Source organism: Eumetopias jubatus, unplaced genomic scaffold (assembly GCF_037043125.1).
Source record: "Eumetopias jubatus isolate StellerSeaLion01/CBP00866 unplaced genomic scaffold, mEumJub1_p1.0 scaffold_9, whole genome shotgun sequence".
In the NCBI taxonomy this organism is placed as follows: domain Eukaryota; kingdom Metazoa; phylum Chordata; class Mammalia; order Carnivora; family Otariidae; genus Eumetopias; species Eumetopias jubatus.
This window is the reverse complement of record NW_028274815.1, coordinates 116,246,868-116,266,032: the sequence shown is the minus strand read 5'-3', so window position 1 is coordinate 116,266,032 and position 19,165 is coordinate 116,246,868. Positions and strand designations below refer to the sequence as shown.

General features: G+C 43.3%; 1 protein-coding gene across 1 annotated transcript; it reads right to left on the bottom strand.

The window, feature by feature from the left end:
- Window positions 1-1,731: 1,731 nt before the first annotated feature.
- ASIP (agouti signaling protein) lies at window positions 1,732-6,450 on the bottom strand. Its single transcript, XM_028118489.2, has 3 exons — window positions 6,291-6,450; window positions 4,995-5,056; window positions 1,732-1,908 (listed from the first exon to the last, which is right to left on the bottom strand). Exons 1-3 carry the CDS (start codon window positions 6,448-6,450, stop codon window positions 1,732-1,734), a joined length of 399 nt encoding a protein of 132 aa, XP_027974290.2.
- Window positions 6,451-19,165: the final 12,715 nt, after the last annotated feature.

The following is a 19,165-nucleotide window of genomic DNA, read 5'->3' as shown; positions in this document are numbered from 1 at the left end:
GAAAAATTACAAAAAGACTGATTAACCATACCCTCACCGTTCCTTTCTAGATGTGCCAAGAGCCTATGTTGAAGATTCCATATGTATTTTTGTACTTTTATCTGCCTATAGCTGGCAATGTGATTATTTCATTTATTTGACTGCTTTGTTGATTTGTTAACTTACCTTAATAAAGTTTTTCTTCTTTTTGACTTAATTCTTATTAGATGTGACTTTGAGTTGGGGTTTTAAAATTTGATCCTTACTTAATTTTGCTTTATTTGACTCAGTTTAATGTATCTAACTTGTTTGGATTTGATGTGATCTTTGTTTTCTGTCAATTGACATTTCATACGATTTGAGATGTATTTGATTTCGTTTGATTCTCATTGAAAACACAATTGAATGGTTTGGATTTACCTTCCTCCACGTTAGCAAACTAGTACTGCTGACCCTAGTTTAAGACATATTTGATTCCTGTATGACCCTTAAAGATTTGTCATGAGGAATCACGGGGTAGAATGTAGAGAGCAAGATGGAATCACTCATGTCAAGCAGGGGCCCGTGTCAAGCAGTGATGCAAGCAGCTGAGGGCATTGCAGCTAAGACCAGATATCACTGAGACCAGCACCAGCTTTTGACACATTCAGAAGTGATAACCAATGGAAACAGAGGAGGTCTGCAAAGGCTCAAGACTGATTAAACCCCTTTAAAAAAGAGGATATTTGCAGCAAACTGTCAGACTCCTCAGACACTGACCTATGTCTGGTCACTTCAAAAAGGCAGCTGCTGCTGAAGGCTGCCTGATGTCCAAAAAGAACAGAGATCCTTCTTGTTATGTTATGCTTGACCGTAACAAGCAGTAAGTGCCAAGAGCTGACCCAGACCGGAGTGAGGCCTTATCTCAACTGCTGGCTCACAGATTTTCACCTTTGGCTTGTTAACTTCCTGTCCTCTGTTCTCTACTGTTTGTTGTGTGGCTTGTGCTTTGCGTGACCTTTAAGAAGCCAAGTTAAACACCTGGTGAAATGTTACTGCGTTTAGAATACCAAACCTGCTTTATAATTGTTAACCTTGCTCTATGACTGAAAAAGCTGACATTGTGGAAAGACACAGCTCATGTGCGAGCCTTCATAGCGAGCTCCGGAAAGGCAGCTTCCTGTGTTCCCAGTTTTTTTTTTTTTTTTAAGATTTTATTTATTTATTTATTTATTTTTGAGAGAGGGACACAGCGAGAGCGGGAACACAAGCAGGGGGAGTGGGAGAGGGAGAAGCAGGCCTCCCGCTGAGTAGGGAGCCCGATGCGGGGCTCGATCCCACGACCCTGAGATCATGACCCCAGCCAAGGCAGAGGCTCAACGACTGAGCCACCCAGCCCGCCCGCCCCGAGTTTTAAAGGTAGGGAGTAACATCTGTCTCCCGCAGAGAAGCGCTTACGGAGAGTGCAATCCTAGGGCCGGGGAAATCGGGTTTCCCAGGCCCAGGAGACAGAGCATGCGCAGTCCACGGGTCTTCCGCTGTGAAGGGGCCAGGAGGAAGGGAAAGGATCTTTGGGGTCCTTTAAAGAAACAGCCACACACCTTGGAGTGGCCTCCATATGTTTGGGTTTTTGGGTTTTAGCCCCAAGCCAAGTCTTCTTGAAGTCCCGCCTCTGAAAGCTCCGCCCCAACCTAAGCAACTACGCCCGTGCCAGGGTCCCGGGAAGCCACACCTATTAGAAATCACCGCCCCCCTGGAGGCGGCTGGGCGCGCTCAGCAGACCGGGCGGAGCACGCGGCAGGAGCAGACACTGCGGAAGAAGCGGCACTGGCAGGAGGCGCAGGGGTCGCAGCAGGCCGGCGCCGGCGCCTTGCAGCTGTCACGAGTGGCCACGCAGGGGGTGGGTGGCGGGGGCCGGGTCTCAGCCACGTTCTTCATGGAAGCCTTTTTCTGCGGGGAAACGCCGGGGCTGCCCAAGCCGGCCACGCCCACCCCACCCGTCCTCACATCTGCCTGGGAACTCCTTGGGTAGTGGAGACCCCAGACCAGACATCCCCACCCGCTGCCCCACTATCCCCTGGGCTTCATGTCCGCAAGGGGCCCCAGGGGTCCCTGCCTCCCCCAGTCATCCACCCTCTGCCTCCAAACCCATTAACATTTACTAACCTGGCTGGGCTTGGGCCACTTTTCTCCCTAGGGGATCCCACTCAGTTCTAGAGTTTTCACCACCTCTGCATCTTACCCCTTCCAGTGTATTCCCCAATCTCCTGTCAGTCCTGCCTTCACATTAAATCCGGATCCACCCACTTCACCACCTCGCTGTCCTAGGCCAAGCCACTATCTTTGGTGTGCTGCTCTGGCCCACTTACAGTCCATCCTCCGTTGCACCAAACGGACCTCCCCGAAAACCTGTGATGGCAACCACTCTGGCTTAAAGCCCCCAGTGGGTTTTCTTTGAATTTGGAATAAACATAAATTTCACTTTGGCTCTTGAGGCCTTCAGGTTTGGCCCTGCCCGCCTCCCTGAGCTGAGCTGTTGTTCCCACACTGCCTTCTTTCCGTGCACCAAAAGCAGAAGATGAGTCCCTGCTACAGGGCTTTTGAACTGGCTGCTCACTTTCCTGAAACCATTCTTTGCTGTGCTGTTCAGTCCATGAGGCTACTGAGTACTTGAAATGTGTCTAGTGCAACTGAATCTTCAAATTCTATTTAATTTTAATTTACATTTTAAAATAGCAGTGTAAAATTTTTTCTTTAAACAATTTTTTTTGTTAGCACTACAGTTGACTTCATTAAAAATTAGCATCAGAATTGAGACGTACTGTGAGTGTGAAGATGCACCACCAGGTTTCAGACTTAGCACACACACAAAATAAAATATATCACTTTTTATATTGGTTACATATCAAAATGATAATGTTTTGGATATATTGGGTTAAATATTACTAAAGTTAACTACACGTACTTTTTACTTTTTTTTTTAATGTGGCTACTAGGAAATTTAAATTTATATATGTGGCTCACATTGTATTTATTTTTTTTTTAAGCTTTTATTTATTTACATGAGAGAGAGAGAGAGAGCACAAGCAGGGGGAGCAGCAGAGGGAGATAGAGAAGCAAGCTCCCCACGGAGCAGGAAGCCGGGTGTGGGGCTCCATCCCAGTACCCTGGGATCATGACCTGAGCCAAAGGTAGACACTTTAACCTGTTGAGCCACCCAGGTGCTCTTCACATTGTATTTCTATTGGGGGTGACTGCTTGAGATTACTGAATTTTTCAATACGTAAGTGCTGCTTCCTCGGGGAGGGCTTCTGAGACCACTCTTCCCTTCACTTTCATTGCCATGCTTTAATTCCTTTACAGTGTTTATTATCTGAATTTATTTTACCTATTTATTGGCTTACTTGCTGTTTGTCTACTTTCCCCACAAGAATGTAAACTCCATGATAGTGGGGATATATCTCTCTCTTGTTCCACTTCTATAATCCCCATACCTAGCATGCAAATACATTTGTCAACTATGTATTCTTACATGTCAATCATCTGATCTGCTTGTTTACAGGGGTCTAGAGAGGAGCAGGGACTTTCTCAAAATCATACAGTGCCAAGACAGGAATAATGTGTGCATTTCAACAATGCCTTAATCCCATATTTCCCACAGTGTGGGAGCCTGTGCCATGGTAGTATGATTTTAGGTGGTACACGAGTATTAAATGACATTAAATCACATAGAGTGAGAAAGGATTCTTAATCTCTTTCAACTTTAAAGGCTCTGTTTGGTGCCAATATATCATTAATGCTTTCCCAACACGTTCCTATTTTCTTTCCTTCCTTCCTTTCTTTTCCTTTCCTTCCTTCCTCCCTCCCTTCCTTCTTGCTTTCTTTTTTAGGATTTTATCAATTTATTTGATAGAGAGCGAGAGAGCACAAGCAGGGGAAGTGGCAGAGGGAGAGGGAGAAGCAGGCTCCCCACTGAGCAGGGAGCCAGCCCCAGGACATGAGGACTCGGATCAGGACCAGGTTGAGGACCTGAGCAGAAGGCAGACGCGTAAGCTGAACTGACTGAGCCAGCCAGGCGCCCTTTCCCAACACTTTCTAACCTTTTAATACAGAGAACAAGCCTCAGCTTTAGAGCATTTGGCAGGCAACCCCATCCAGCTAAAATCCACTAACAATGTTTTATTTTCTTTATGCTTATTTTTATGGTTACCTTATATTTATGGCAAGTGATATTGACTTTCTATCATAGTTACATATTAAGTTTTAATTCAATTTTTAAAGATTTTATTTTTTATTTTATTTATTTATTTTATTAAAAAGAGAGTGAGAGAGAGAGAGCACAATTGGGGGGGAGGGAGAGGAAGAAGAAGACTCCCCACTGAGCAGGGAGCCCACTCTGGGGCTCCATCCCAGGACTCTGGAATCATGACCTGAGCTGAAAGCAGACACTTAACTGACTGAGCCACCCAGGTGCCCCTTAAGTTTTAATTTAATTTAATTTTTTTTTAACCAACTGAGCCACCCAGGTCCCTTAGGTTTTAATTTTAAACAAATATATTAAGTAAATAAGTGAAACTCGGTTATGGCAAAAATTGTGTGTGGGGGGGTACCTGGCCGGCTCAGTCAGTGGAGCATGTGACTCTTGATCTCGGGGCTGTGAGTTCAGGCCCCACGCTGGGTGTAGAAATTACTTAAAAATAAAAGCTTTCAAAAAAAAAATTGTGGGAAGTGGTTCTGAAATAACTGAGCTTTAGGAAACAGTGCATTCATTCAAAAGAATGAGTAATGGTGATATTTCAGTAAGAGGGCTGGCCCGTATAAGAAGATGTTTTTTAGCAAGTAAGCTATTTTGCTTAGTGAACCTTAGCTCTCTGGGCTTCTGTGGGGGTCTGATTCGGGGCTTGAGGCCAGGAAGCCTTTGGACAGCTTTCAGCTTCTTTCGTTCATGTAAGGCTGGAAAATCTTTCATTTAATTCCTAGCTAGAATTCTCTCTTAAGTCCGGTCCCACCCCCACAATGAGAACTCCCAGTCCTACCTTGGAAGATCTCTTCTTTTCCGCCTCTTTTCTGCTGATCTTTTTGGATTTCTTGTTCAGTGCTTCAAAGAGAGACAGAAGGAGCAAAGCCAGATATTTCTGGAGGCCATGAGCTTCAGTAAAGTGGGAGGAATCGGAGGGGGCTCCAGGAAGTCTCAGGGTGGGGGAGAAGAAGGATTGGCTGGATAAATCACAACTTGGGACTTAGACCAACAGGTTCTTGTTAGCCTGGCTGCTGAGCTGGAGCCAGGGACTGAAAGAAAAGTGTCCTCTGAGGGAAGGCAAAGAGGAAATCCAAGAAGGCCCTGAAAAATGGATTCAGTGTCATGTACATGGATGGACCTGTGTTTCCTGTATTCCTAATTTTCATTTCTCAGAGCTATGGAGCCAGGCACACCTGATTTGAATCCTGACTCTGCCATTTAACAGCTGTGTCTCCTTATGCAACCTACTTAATCTTCTTAACATCCAGTTTTCTCATCTGTAAATAGGGTACTGTAATATCCACCTTGCAGGTTGTCTTGAGGATAAAAAAGGCATGTTTATAAAGTGAGAAGTCCAGCACATCAAAGGTGATCAAAGGTGATACTTATTTTCCTGATACATCTAGAATATTCTCTTTTCGTAGTGAGAGGCAAGGCAGTGAGGGACATTAGTTTAGAACTTGGGTTCTGGAATTAAACACCTGGGTTTGAATTCTGGCTCTACCAATTAAGAACTGTGTGATCTCATGTTAGTCACTTTGCTAAGCCTCAATTTCCTCAACTGTGAAGTAGGAATAAAAAGTAGTACTCACTTTACAGTGCCTAGCACACAAGAAGTATATCTGTTACTATTATTTTTATCAGAAGAAGTTGAACTAGAAGATGTTTGGTACCAGGCTGTAATGCCCCTGATATTTTCCCCTGAGCGGTCATTCTCAATTCTCAACCCTGAAAGGACTAGTTCATCCTACACTCAGTTATATTCCGCAGCATTCTCTAACATTCTTACTGTTGACAATTCTGTGATTCAGTAAGTTTCAGAAGTGCTAAGTTAAACCAAATTCACAAAGTGTCTTAACTTCAGGGTTTCTCTGAGCCTCTAACATGCGAAGCTGCATATTAGATTAGTGGTATGCAGGGCTTTTTGAAACCATGAGTCAGGGAATACTTTAGTCCTCTAGCATTACTTTGAAGAGTAAGCACAAAGGAACTCTGACGTACGTCAATGAATCCCGGGGAGCATGTTTGACATCCTGTAGCCCCCTCTCATGGGCCAGAGTCCAGAGACTAGGCACCAAGACAGGCTACTTACCTACAATAGAGACAGAGGGGAAATCCAACAGGTTCACGGAGGAGTTGCTCCTTAGGCTTCTGTCATCCCTGGGCTTTTCCTCAGGTGCCAGGTGGCTGTAGGCAGTGAGGAAGCACAGGGAGACCAGCAGTGTGGCCAGGAGTAGGCGGAAGATATTCATCTTCTTGGAGGCCTGAGTGGGACAGAGATGGCAGTCAGGCTGGTGGGCCAGGGGTCCTGGCAAGAGGATGTGCCCTCTTGCTTTCCTTGTGTTTCTTTGGGCTGGTGCTCTGACCCCATTTTATAAGGGTCCCAGTGGAGCTGGAGGACCACCAAGGCTTAGGATGGGAAAGAGGAGCTGATGAAGGAAGCAGAGAGAAAAGGAGAGATAGAGAGAGGAAGAGAGACAAGGGAAGGAGGGAGATTGAAGCAAAGAGAAAAAGAACGCATTGCAGTTGGTCTCTGTCATCCGGGGTGGGGGGTTGATTTTTTTTTTTTTTTTAAGTCAGTGGCCCCAGGAGACCCTAAGCTTGGGCAGAATTGTTGAATGGTCCCCAGTAGCGCCTCACAGTGGTAGAGGTTTTACTAAGGTGCAGAGGATAAAGCTCATAAGACTCTCTGAGAAAGATGCAGTGATAAATGGCATCTTCAGACAAGTGTATATGTTGTTGCATATGCCGTATTCCCATGCCCAGAGGGAATGATGCGGGTATGGTTTATGTGAGAAGGATGGACCTGTTGACGTAGGCTAACTGCATTTACTGACTTATTGCTAGCTGGATTTTGATGAAGCAGACAGATCCTAGAGTGGATTTCTTCCCATGCATCCTCCGTTTGGCTTATATTAGGGTTCAAAACTTCAGTAGCATCTTCACCTTCTCTGAGTGTGGGATCCCCACTCCTTCCCTGCTCTGCACATTGTTCTCTCCGGTCTGGGAAAAAACAGTCTGCTTTTCCAAAGTTCTCTCTGCCCAGCCACAAAGCACCATGGGTGAGAGGAGAATAAAAACAATCTGCTCATGCTGGTCTTGCTGCTCCTGGGGCTCCCCTTACAGCAGCCTGGCAATTTCTAGCCTACTCCTTCCAGCCTAATAAACTACAATTAACAAAATACAATTTCTTAGGACCTAAGTAATTTAGTGGAACTATATAACTAAACTGAGTCTGAGAAGGGTGAAATCTCAGTGGAATTAACCTTATTTGTGTGTTGGGAGAGGGCAAAGAATGACTACTCCTTGCACCAATTCTGGAGAGGGATATGTATATCCTAAATGTAATACAGGCCTGTGATGCCTAGTTGTATTATCATCCTCAGGGTCAGATTTTCTTTCTTTCTTTCTTTCTTTTTTTTTTTTTAGAGTTCAGAATTGTGTGGATTTTAGAAAACTAATATCATCTATATACTATGTTAAACCACATACAAGGGGTCTGGGAGTACCCATAATAAAAATTTTGATACTTCTGCAGCAAAAAGGTGGGGATATTCATAATAAACAGGATAGACAAAGACTATGAATTGATTTGCATCAACTGAGCATAGCTTTTGTTGCCAAGAGACTTCAGGTAAGGTCAGATTTTGCCGCCAAAGGAAAAAAGAAAACTGACAGTTTGGGATTTTGCAGTTTCAGGTAACGGATTATGGACCTGTACAAACCTTCATTGCTGTTACTACTCAACATGGGACACACACGTCCTGCTATTAATACAGGATAATAACGCTGACAGCAATGACTACTTGTGCAATTGTGTTTCTCAAGAGTAATTCGTCCTTCCATTCTGTCATGGTGAAGACTGTTCTTTGATCTGTAGTATCACTGGAGACAGTTCCTTCTCTTAAACTCATCATCTGGTTTAAGTTACTACTCAGGATTTAAGATGAGATTCTGTTCAGCATGGTGGATAGGTGACCTAACTCCCCTGGATGTACCTGCTATTTATGTGGCTGTATGACCCTGGATGCATCTGGGCCTCTGCTTTCTCTTCTGTAAAAAGAGAGGATAGGACTACATGACTTAGTACACATTATGAGGCACAGAATTGAAACTTAATAAAGACTTGTTTAATGAATGAAAGAATCTTAAGACCTTTCTAAAATCCTATGAATCAGTGATTTCTGATTCTTGCTTCCTGGACTTTGGAGCAGGTTGACCAGTTGTACAAGGATTTTGTTATAAGGCCACTTGTATATCCTTAAGAGTTAAGGGATTTGCAAATGCATGAATATGACCGAATCTGATTAAACCCTGGAAAAGAGGGCATGGAAAGTCATGGCTAAATGCAACTGACTGTATCTCAGGAGTCTTGCTGATGTGTGTGTGCACATGTGCATGTATGTGTGTTGTGCGAGCACATGGGTGCTAACACATAATGGCTCCAGTTGAGGGGATATGGGAGACAACAGTATCCAGATCATCTCTGAGTTTGATAAAATGAGTACACAGTAGTGCACACTCACTATGCACTGCAGATACCCCCTTAGCTGTAGCACTGGGGATAGCCTGATACCTTAATCCTTTAGGGTCAAGGCCTTGGTCCCCAAAGCAAAAGAAAGGATTATAATCTCCCAGTGATGAGGAAGGGCTAACCACCTATTGGGACAGAGGTATAGTGAGAGATAAGAGCTGAGGAAGAGGTGAAGGCAGCAGAGTCTTGTTGAAAAGAGTGAACAATATTAGTTGCTGACCATACTACGTGTAAATGAGGTGCAGCCCTGACAGCCTGCCTTGGGTTTTGCTCATGGCATCAGTGAGGGGAACCAAGGTGTCTGGGAAGCCAGCAAGTTGGCATTGCTGGGGAGGTGACTGGGCTCTGTTGGTTGTAATAGTGGCTTCTATTAGTCTTGCCAAGCACCAATTGCCAGGAACATGGGGGTCTGGGTGAAGCTCATCCCTGTGGAGGAAAAGAGTGGCCAGAAGCAAAGTAGTGTTTGGTAGAGGCCTAACATAGAGGAGCATCTCATATAGGCCAGTGGTGTTGGAGGCAGACTCTCCCCTGATCAATCTTTTGGAACAAAACATATAATTGGGAAGAAAAGGAAATTAAAGCAGGAGGGAATCTCACCTTGAGATTGTCTGCAAACCTTTGCCCATATATGCATTTTTTTCCGGGGAGAAGGTCCATAGCTTTCTCTGGATCTATAAGGGGGTCTCTAGCCCCTAAAAAGCTCAGAACCCCTTCTTTGCAACTTGAGTGAGGCTCATCCAGAACCACAGGCACATGAGAACAGAGGATACTGTCATTTTATTTTTCTGTTCAGGCAATAATTGAGTTCTATACCTGGGAAAGTGTGCTTGTTGGAAGGGGCATATCATTCCAGTACTGGTATAAAATAAAGAAATATAATAATGAAGCAAATCAAAAAATATAAACACTATGGTTCCATTTGTGAACAAATACCAAAATTCCCTCAAATGTAAATACACTTACATATGCAAAGAAAAAAGAGTGGAAGGATACACATTAAAATTTTAATAATGAGGGCGCCTGGGTGGCTCAGATGGTTAAGCGTCTGCCTTCAGCTCAGGTCATGATCCCAGGGTCCTGGGATTGAGTCCCGCATCAGGCTCCCTGCTCCTTGGGAGCCTGCTTCTCCCTCTGCCTCTATCTCTCTGTCTCTCATGAATAAATAAATAAAATCTTCATAAACAAATAAATAAAATTTTAATAATGAATAATTCTTAGGAGTGGAATTGAGGATGGGGAGTGAGGTAGAGACATGTACTTCTTCATGTACTTCTGTATTTGAACTTCCTTTTCAAGAATGTTATTACTTTGGGGCACCTGGGTGGCTCAGTTGGTTAAGCATCTGCCTTCAGCTCCGGTCATGATCCCGGAGTCCTGGGATCGAGCCCCGCATCGGGCTCCCTGCTCAGCGGGGAGCCTGCTTCTCCCTCTCCCTCTGCTCCCCCCTCTTTCTCTCTCTCTCAAATAAATAAATAAAATCTTAAAAAAGAATGTTATTACTTTGTAATAAAAAAATAAAAGATGATAGAAATAAAATACTGAATGCTACTTGACATAACATCAAAGGATTTAAAGAAGATGGATGGAGAGTTATATTTGATTTCTGACATTGCGGCTGTGGAATTTGCAGGACCCTCCTCCCCATTTGTACCTCAAATTCAAGGTACAGTTTGCTCTCAGCACCTACTGCTCTGCCACCAAAATGTAGGGCTTTCTCATAGCATATCTTCCTTTTACCCTTCTCTGTCCTGGAAAGCTCTCAAAGCCTTTTACCCTTCTGGTTCATCAGCCACTGTTTCTGATATGCCAAAACCTAGGAGAGGTAACACAAAATTTTTGTTATGGTTTTGTTTCTCAGCCAAATGAGCTATACCAAATACTGAATGTCAGAACTACAGGAGAAATATCTCTCATTCATAATTACCTAGAGTCCCCCCACAAGATGTTCAGTGGCTGCACAGGAATCCTACCACCCTACACATCTTTGACCCATCTGAGCAACAGGTGATAGGCATCCATGACAGGTGTCTGGCTGTGTTGAGCTTAGGAGGCTCCATTAGGGCTATCGGCTCATTCCTTAATGTTCCCTCAGGCTTATCAGTGATGGTAATTCCTGGGGTAGCATGAAGGTGTCAATATGTTTTATCTATTTAGTTTTCTCCTAGAATAGCCAATCAAGCAACAAATATTTTCTGAGGCTTCCTTCCCATGGCAGTTAGTGTTACAGGATTAGGCAGACCTCTGAGAAGGGCAAGAGAAGGAGAAGCAAAGAAAGAAGGGTTCAGGAACTTTGGGACATGATGTTAGGAGAGGAGATTTTGCTGAAAGTGGGGATGGGACACCAAAAGGGAGGAAGGGACTGATGGAAAGGGCCTGAAGGAAGGCACTTGAGGGACTGAGCCCAGCATTCCAAGGGATCATTTAATTAACCTCATCTATAACACGTGGGAAAAACGTTAGAAAGACAAGGCCAACAGAGCGTGAGGAATTCACCAACTTCATAGTTCTTGCTCTGTCTTTGGTTAACCCAGTCCCAGAGGTTCAGCATCCCTGCTGAACTGCTAACCAAAGCTACCCTAAGGCCAAGCCACTGACACTGATGCCTAGACAACTGTGAATGTCTCTTTATTGACATCCTGCCTCCTTTCTTGTTCCGTTCCATCCATTCCCCAAATAGTAGCCAGTGACTGGGGAAGGGGTCATGATTCTTTTTTTTTTTTTAAGATTTTATTTATTTATTTGATGTATATAGAGAGCACAAGTAGGCAGAGAGGCAGACAGAGGGAGAGGAGAAGCAGGCTTCCCGCGGAGCAGGGAGCCCGATGTGGGGCTCGATCCCAGGACCCTAGGATCATGACCTGAGCCGAAGGCAGACGCTTAACTGACTGAGCCATCCAGGAGGCCCTGGGGGGCATGATTCAAATCACACATCACTCCCTGCTTAAAACCTGTTAGAGCTTCCCATTGTTCTTGAAATAAAATCAGAATTTCCTGCAAAGCCCTGTTACTCTCTCTGGACTCATCTGAGAGACTCTCCTGTGTAATCACTATATTCTAGACATACTGTACTCCTTTCTGTTCCTAGAATATGCTAAACTTTCCTATCTCAGGGCCTTTACACCTGTCATTCCCTTAACCCTAAATGTTCATTCCCTGGCCTTGAACTTGATTCCCTCAGCTCTTCACATGGCTGGATCATTGGCAACCTTTGGATCCTTATACAAATATCACCTCTTTCTTTGACCACTTTATCTGAAAGTGTACTTTCTCCAGTTTCTGTCTATCCCATTATCCATTTCTTTCAGAGCTCTTACAAATTAGCAATTATCTATGTTTATCTTCATAATGGCTTTCCTTTTCTTGTATAATTTCAACTCCCAGAAGGTAGGGACCTTGTTGTCATGTTCATTTTGCTGCCCCCACTACTAGGCAATGCCTGGTACATAGCAGACACTCAATAAATACTTGGTGAATGAGTGAATGAATGAATGAATGCGTAGCAAAGACAACCAACAACAGAAAATCTTTAGACTTGCTGGTCCCTTCAGGCCAACAAGACCGGTTACACGTCAAATTTGATTGTGATTCAATGTCTTTTCCTTGGCCTTTGTTCTATCATACTGGGGCTTGGACAGTTCTTGAGTTTCATCAGTATCCTTTATCTGAGTGCTAGAATAGGACTCTGGCTTTCCTTAATATCTTTGATCTTGTGCTTGACCAAAAAAGGTAAAAGAGACCATTTACTTTGTGGATAAAAGTGCCTGGCAAGGGGGCCAAGATAGGGATATAAGAATCTTAGGGCTTTAGAACTGGAAGAGACTTTAAGGATCTTGTCCAAGGAACTTAAACCTGGCTATGCATTAGAATTATCAGGGGAGTTTTTGCCACCATGCCCACAATACTGTGTTAAGATACAATTTACATACAATAAAATGCACAAATTTTAAGTATCCAGCTTGATGAATTTTAACTTATATATACACTTATGTAACCATCACTCAGATCAAGGTATAGAATACTTCTTTCACTCCTGAACGTTCCCTTGTGTGCCTCTTTCTAGGCAATACCTATTTTTACCCCTCAGATGTAACCTCTATTCTCACTCTAACCACCATAGACCAATTTTTCTGGTTTTTGTATTCATGTAAATGGAATCATACTGAATGAAATCTTTTGTGTGGGACTTATTTCTTCTTTTGCTCAACATATTTTTGAGGTTTTATCTACTTTGTTGCATACATAAGTAGTTTCTTTCTTTCTTTCTTTTTGCTGACTAGTATTTCACTGTAAATACATCACATTTGTTTATCCATTCTCTTGGGGAGCTTGTACAAGAAGTAAACCCAAACCTTGTCCTAGGCCCACTGAATCTGAATCTCCAGGAATCGACCCTGGGAAACATATTTTTAATAAGCTTCCAGGTGATTGTGATGTACAGCCATGTGCGAGAAACACTAATTTTGCCCATCTACCTTGGTTCTACAGATAAGAAAACTGAGGCTCAGAGTAGGAAAGGGGTTCCCTAAGTAGACACTTGAACCAGTAAGAGGCAAGACTAGAACTTCTACTGTGCTACTCTTTCCACTTCAAGACAACTCAAACAGCTAATTAGTGACAAAGGCAGGGATGTGAATCATAATCGTTTCCGTTTATTAAGTACTGGTATATGCCAGACTCCGCCCCAGGCACATTATGTACATTTAATGCTCTTTTTTTTTTTAAGATTTTTATTTATTTATTTGAAAGAGAGAGTGAATGAGAGAGAGAGCATGAGCAGGGAGAAGGGGAGAAGCAGACTCCCCTGCCGAGCAGGGAGCCCGATGCGGGGCTCGATCTCAGAACCCTGGGATCATGACCTGAGCCGAAGGCAGTCGCTCAACCGACTGAGCCACCCAGGCGCCCCTTAATGCTCTTAATAAACTACATATCATAGCTGAGGAAACCGAAACCCAGAGCAGCCCAAAGGACAGAAATAGTGCGTACACAGAGAGGCATCAATCCCAAGTCTGACTCGAGTCACACAAGAAGGCTGGCACCTTTTCCTAAAGTGGAAAGGAAAAACGCTACAAACTCGTTGGTTTGGGGGCTTGCTGTCCTTGCCCAGTCCAGCTTGCTATGGTAGAAATAAACAAAACCAAACAAAAGAGTATTTACCTTGCTTTTCAAGCCCTGGTTTTAGAACTCCCTCAGTTCTGTATATTCACTGTTCCATCAGTGAAAGTTGTTGACTGTCAGATTAATTAAATGTTCCAGCTAAGGAGAGGGTGATATGTTTCCTTAGCCACTTGCACTTTCTCCTCTATTCACAAGTCTCCCCACAGGGGTGGGGACTACAAATGCTGAGTCTGTCAGGGATGCCTCTCCACATCTGGGAAGCATGTTTCCTGAAGCGGGGAGGGCCTTGACTCTTTCACCAGGGAGTAAATTGACCCTAGCAATCAGGAACTGGAATGAGTCAGAGACACATCTGCTAGTTGACATGTTGAACCTGGAGTTCTGAGAGTCTGGCGAGCTCTGTTTTTCAATAATGAGGGAGTCTGGGAAGTATAAGGGAAGGGGCAGCTGAGGAAATAGAGACTTCTCTTTTGTAGCTGGTGGGATTGAAGGAGCAGAATGGGAAAGGGTGGGGAAGGAGAGAAGAAAGCTTGTGGGTACTGACAAAGACTCTTTCTGATCAAACTTTAGGCTCCTCTGAGGCTTTTCAACTAGGCCTCAGTCTTGGCCCTCATCCTGTCTTTGGCCTGCCTAGCATAGTTTTAGCAAGAATCCTGTCAATTTAGTGAGAATCTCCCCCACCAGATATCTGATCGAGTTCCTCATCCCCCACCTTTGATGTATAAGGTTGCCTTTAGCAAGAATCCTGTTAGGTCAGTTTAGCAAGAATTCCCCCTATCCTTGATGTTTCTTTTTGGGTAATTTTCCATCCACTGACCCTCACTCTACTCCTTGGCTATAAATCCACAACTATCTTTGCTGTATTCGGAGCTGAGCCTGATCTCCATTCCTTATTGCACTATCCCTATTGAAAGTCTTTTTTTTTTTTTAAGATTTTATTTATTTATTTGACAGAGAGAGACACAGTAAGAGAGGGAACACAAGCGGGGGGAGTGGGAGAGGGAGAAGCAGGCTTCCCGCAGAGCAGGGAGCCCGATGCGGGGCTCGATCCCAGGACCCTGGGATCATGACCTGAGCCGAAGGCAGATGCCCAACGACTGAGCCACCCAGGCGCCCCTCGTCTTTTTTTTTTTTTTAAGATTTTTTATTTATTCATTTGACAGAGAGAGAGAGAGAGCACAAGCAGAGGGAGTGGCAGGCAGATGGAGATGGAGAAGCATGCTCCCCAGGGAGCAGGGAGCCTGAGGTGGGGGCCGATCCTAGGACACTAGGGATCACAACCTGAACTGAAGGCAGACACCCAACCAACTGAGCTACCCAGGTGCCCCCCTATTGAAAGAGTCTTGAAGAAAATCTTCCTTACCATTTTAACAAGCATCAGAATGATTTTTTCTTTAACGATACAAAACAATTTGATCTCTTCGGCTGTTTCTATATATACAGACAAATTTGACTGTTGTGACTGAATTGACTAGTCTAATTTTTAGGCCTAACAGATGCCAAATTGGATAATATTCTAATAGGTGGTTTTGGTCTTAGGTGGACAGCCTGTCAGGACTCTTCTGCAGAGATCAAGAACCATGTGGCAGGCCCAGGATCTGCCTAAGGGGCCCTGAGTTAGAATTTGAGAGAAGGCTTAATTAAGTCTCTGTTCCTCCTCAAGAAGCATAAAGACAGAAATCATCCAGGCAGCTGCTTGTCAGCATGAAATATGTCTCCATGTTCTACTGAAACAGGGATCAGAGTCCAGGCTCCCCGGATATTCATTCCCACAGTATACAAGGAATACAATGCTCGTAGGAACTGCTAAAATGATTACTTTGATCACCTGACATCATTCCCCTCAGTCTGATTTAGTGCTTATTACTCAACAAAGACCTTAGTGGGGACTTCACTGATTTTGTTTTTGTCTTTCAGAAACCACTTCTCTCCCATTTCTTTGCCCAAGACTATGCTGTCTTCTGATTTTCTAAATTCCTTTGACTTGGGGTACATTCTGAACTCACTAAGCATGGCTGATGGTCTGCTACAGCTCACAACAACTTTACAGCAGATAGAAGGGAAGAGGCTTTGATGTCAAATGAAATTTTCTGCAGCAAAGGATCAAGGCAGAACCAAGGAAATTCAGCTGAACAAATCTTTTTTTAAAAAAGATTTTATTTATTTTAGAACGAGCACAAGCAGGGGGAGGGGCAGAAGGAGAGGGAAAGGGAGAGAATCTCAAGTAGATTCCATGTTGAGTGCAGAGCCCCTTCGGGGCTTGATCTCATGACCCTGAAATCATGACCTGAGCCAAAATCAAGAGTCGGATGCTTAACTGACTGAGCCACCCAGGTGCCCCAGAGCTGAACAAATCTTAAGACTACGTATGAATTAGTTCCAAGAGAAGGTAGAACAAGTTTTAAAACAGATACCCATGCAAGTGTTTCTGTAGTAGGTCAGGATCTTTTGATCCCACGAAGTCCTCTAAAATAACCAAAGAAAACCAAAAGTGGCTCCAGCATGCCATTCCTTCTCCTAGCGTCTCTTCAGTGGAAATGGCAGAACAAATGTCCAATGTTGCTGAAGTGGAGCAAATTCAACCACAATAGAAAATATTAACCTGAGCTTTTCTCTGCGCCAGTAAAATGTGCCAAAAGGGGAATCCACTATGAAACCTCAGACATTTAGAAAGGAAAAGGAGGCTTTGACATAAATGGACTTTTGGTTTCTGTTTTGGCTTTAATAAATATGAAACGAACCAGTTCTACACAGGCAGATTGATCCCAAATCCTAAATTCTGCTCTGTTACAACCATTTGAAATCTGAAACTATAGGTGACTTTCTGAAGACATTGAAGAAGTGCTAAAATTTGACTCTGGAGTCAGAGTTGAGATTTTGGAGTACTTCTTCTTAAGGACTTAAAAAAAAAATTTTTTTTTTTATTGCTAGGAAATGGAAAAAGCAGAGTAAAGAAAAGTAAGAAGCTGCTAGTTAGCAGAAGGTAAACTGCTTCAACTAACAAGTTCTTTAAACTTTCAAAGTAGTAGCAGCTTCACTCATTCTGAAAGCATATTTAAGTTGCCAACTAAACTCCATATGCTTCCCCTCAAAGAACAGAGGCCAAAGGAACTTTGTTTCTGACCTTGTAGCAGAAAGCAGCAGACCTTGCTGCTTGTTTGTCTGTAATTTCAAAGACAAGAATAAGAAAACAACCAATCATACTATAAAAATTATTCCAAACTTCACTCCATCTCATGGGCAGGAAGATTCTCACTGATGTGCAGTGAAAAGAACTGTTTCATCAGCTGAAAAGCATCAGTAAGCAGGACCAGGAGAGCAGGCCAGGTTTGACAAGAGAAGCAAAACTGAAGGGTAGCATTTATTTTACAGAGGGCCTCTCTAACAACTCAGGTCATTTGAAACTTAAACCCAGAGAAGAAGATGGGCTCTCTGCAGGCAGCAGAAGAAAAGTGTTTTCCTCCTACTTACAGTGCCCTTTAGTCAGCCTCTGTAATGAAGGGAAGCTGGAGCTGAGAGTCTTCCCTGTCCTTAAGCAGCAGAGGCAAGATGTGCTGCAGTGAGATTTTTAAAAGACCTGGCGAGCTCCCAGCAGATGGCTTCACATCCCATCCTTTTGCTGTCAGTCACTCAAAGACTGTGCCTTCATTCATTCTGGCAGCCACAAAGATGTCTAACTTCCCTATATTTGTTGTCTGACTTCATATGTTTCTCTTCAGTTCTGGAATTGGAATTGGGGTTGACACAAAAGTTAGAAGAAGTTGAAAAGGAAGTGGTTGTACTGAGGATACCCTTGGCCACGATTTAATGAGAATTTACTTCAGAATTGATCCCAGGAGAGAGAACGAAACTTTGACCTAAGGAGTTAACCTGGAAAAACAAATCCTGTCAGAGAAGGGTTTAGTTCAGCTTCTTTCAGAACTTCTGGGTGGGCTAAGGAGCACTTGGTGGAGAAGTTAACCTTAGATGGGCAGATTGCTGAGACCTCGCTTGTCTTATTAGTAAAATCTCTTTGGAGACTTTCAATAATGGTCTCATAATTTTAAAATTTCTATGCAAGTTTCCATCAGTTGAGGGTCTGCCCTTTTGCTGACTCTGTAGGTTATTAGGCTGCGGCTCATCTCTTCTCCTTATTCATTTGGGTTTTACTTGAACATATTAGAATTACAAGGTCACAATTTATGGCCCCCCTGGGTGATGTGAAGCTTAGAGGCTCTGTAGAAGGGAAGAGCTTAACATAGCGCCCTGCAGCAAGCATTATCTGTTTTTGTGGAGCTGTCAGTGAATGAGTGTGATAGGAAATGGCACAGCTCTACATTGATTTAGCCTTATTTGTTTCTGTATATCCACTTTTTAAATTCCAGTATAGTTAACATACAGTGTTCTATTAGTTTCAGAGGTACAATATAGTGACTCAACAATTCCATACATCACCCAGTGCTCATCAAAATAAGTGTACTCTTAATCTCCTTCACCTGTTTCACCCATCCCCACCTACCTTCCCTCTGGCAACCACCAGTTCTCTAGAGTTAAGAGGCTGTTTTTTAGGTTGTCTGTTTTTTTCTTTGTTGTTTTGTTTCTTAAGTTCCACATATGAGTGAAATCATAGGGTATTTCTCTTTTTCTGACTTATTTCACTTAGCAATATACTTTCTAGATCCATCCATTTGTTGCAAAAGCCAAGATTTCATTCCTTTTTTACAGCTGAGTAATATCCCATTGTATATATACACCACATCTTCTTTATTCATTCATCAGTCAATGGACATTTGGGCTGTTTCAATAATTTGGCTATTGTTGATAATGCTGCTATAAACATTATGGTGCATGTATCCCTTTGAATTAGTATTTTTGTATCCTTTAAGTAAATACCTACTAGTGCAATCACTAGATCATAGGATAATTCTATTTTTAATGTTTTGAGGAATCTCCATATTGTTTTCTAGAGTGGCTGCACCAGTTTGCATCCCGACCAACAGTGTAATAGGATTGCCTTTTCTCCACATCCTTGCCAACACCTGCTGTTTCCTGTGTTGTTAATTTTAGCCATTCTGACAGGTGTGAAGTGATATCTCATATAGTTTCTCTGATGATTGATGTTGAGTATCTTTTCATGTGTCTGTTAGCCTTCTGTATGTCTTCTTTGGAAAAATGTCTATTCATGTCTTCTGCCCATTTTTTTTTTAAAGATTTTATTTATTTGACAGAGAGAGACACAGTGAGAGAGGGAACACAAGAAGGGGGAGTGGGAGAGGGAGAAGCAGGCTTCCCGTGGAGCAGGGAGCCTGATGCAGGGCTCGATCCCAGGACCTGGGATC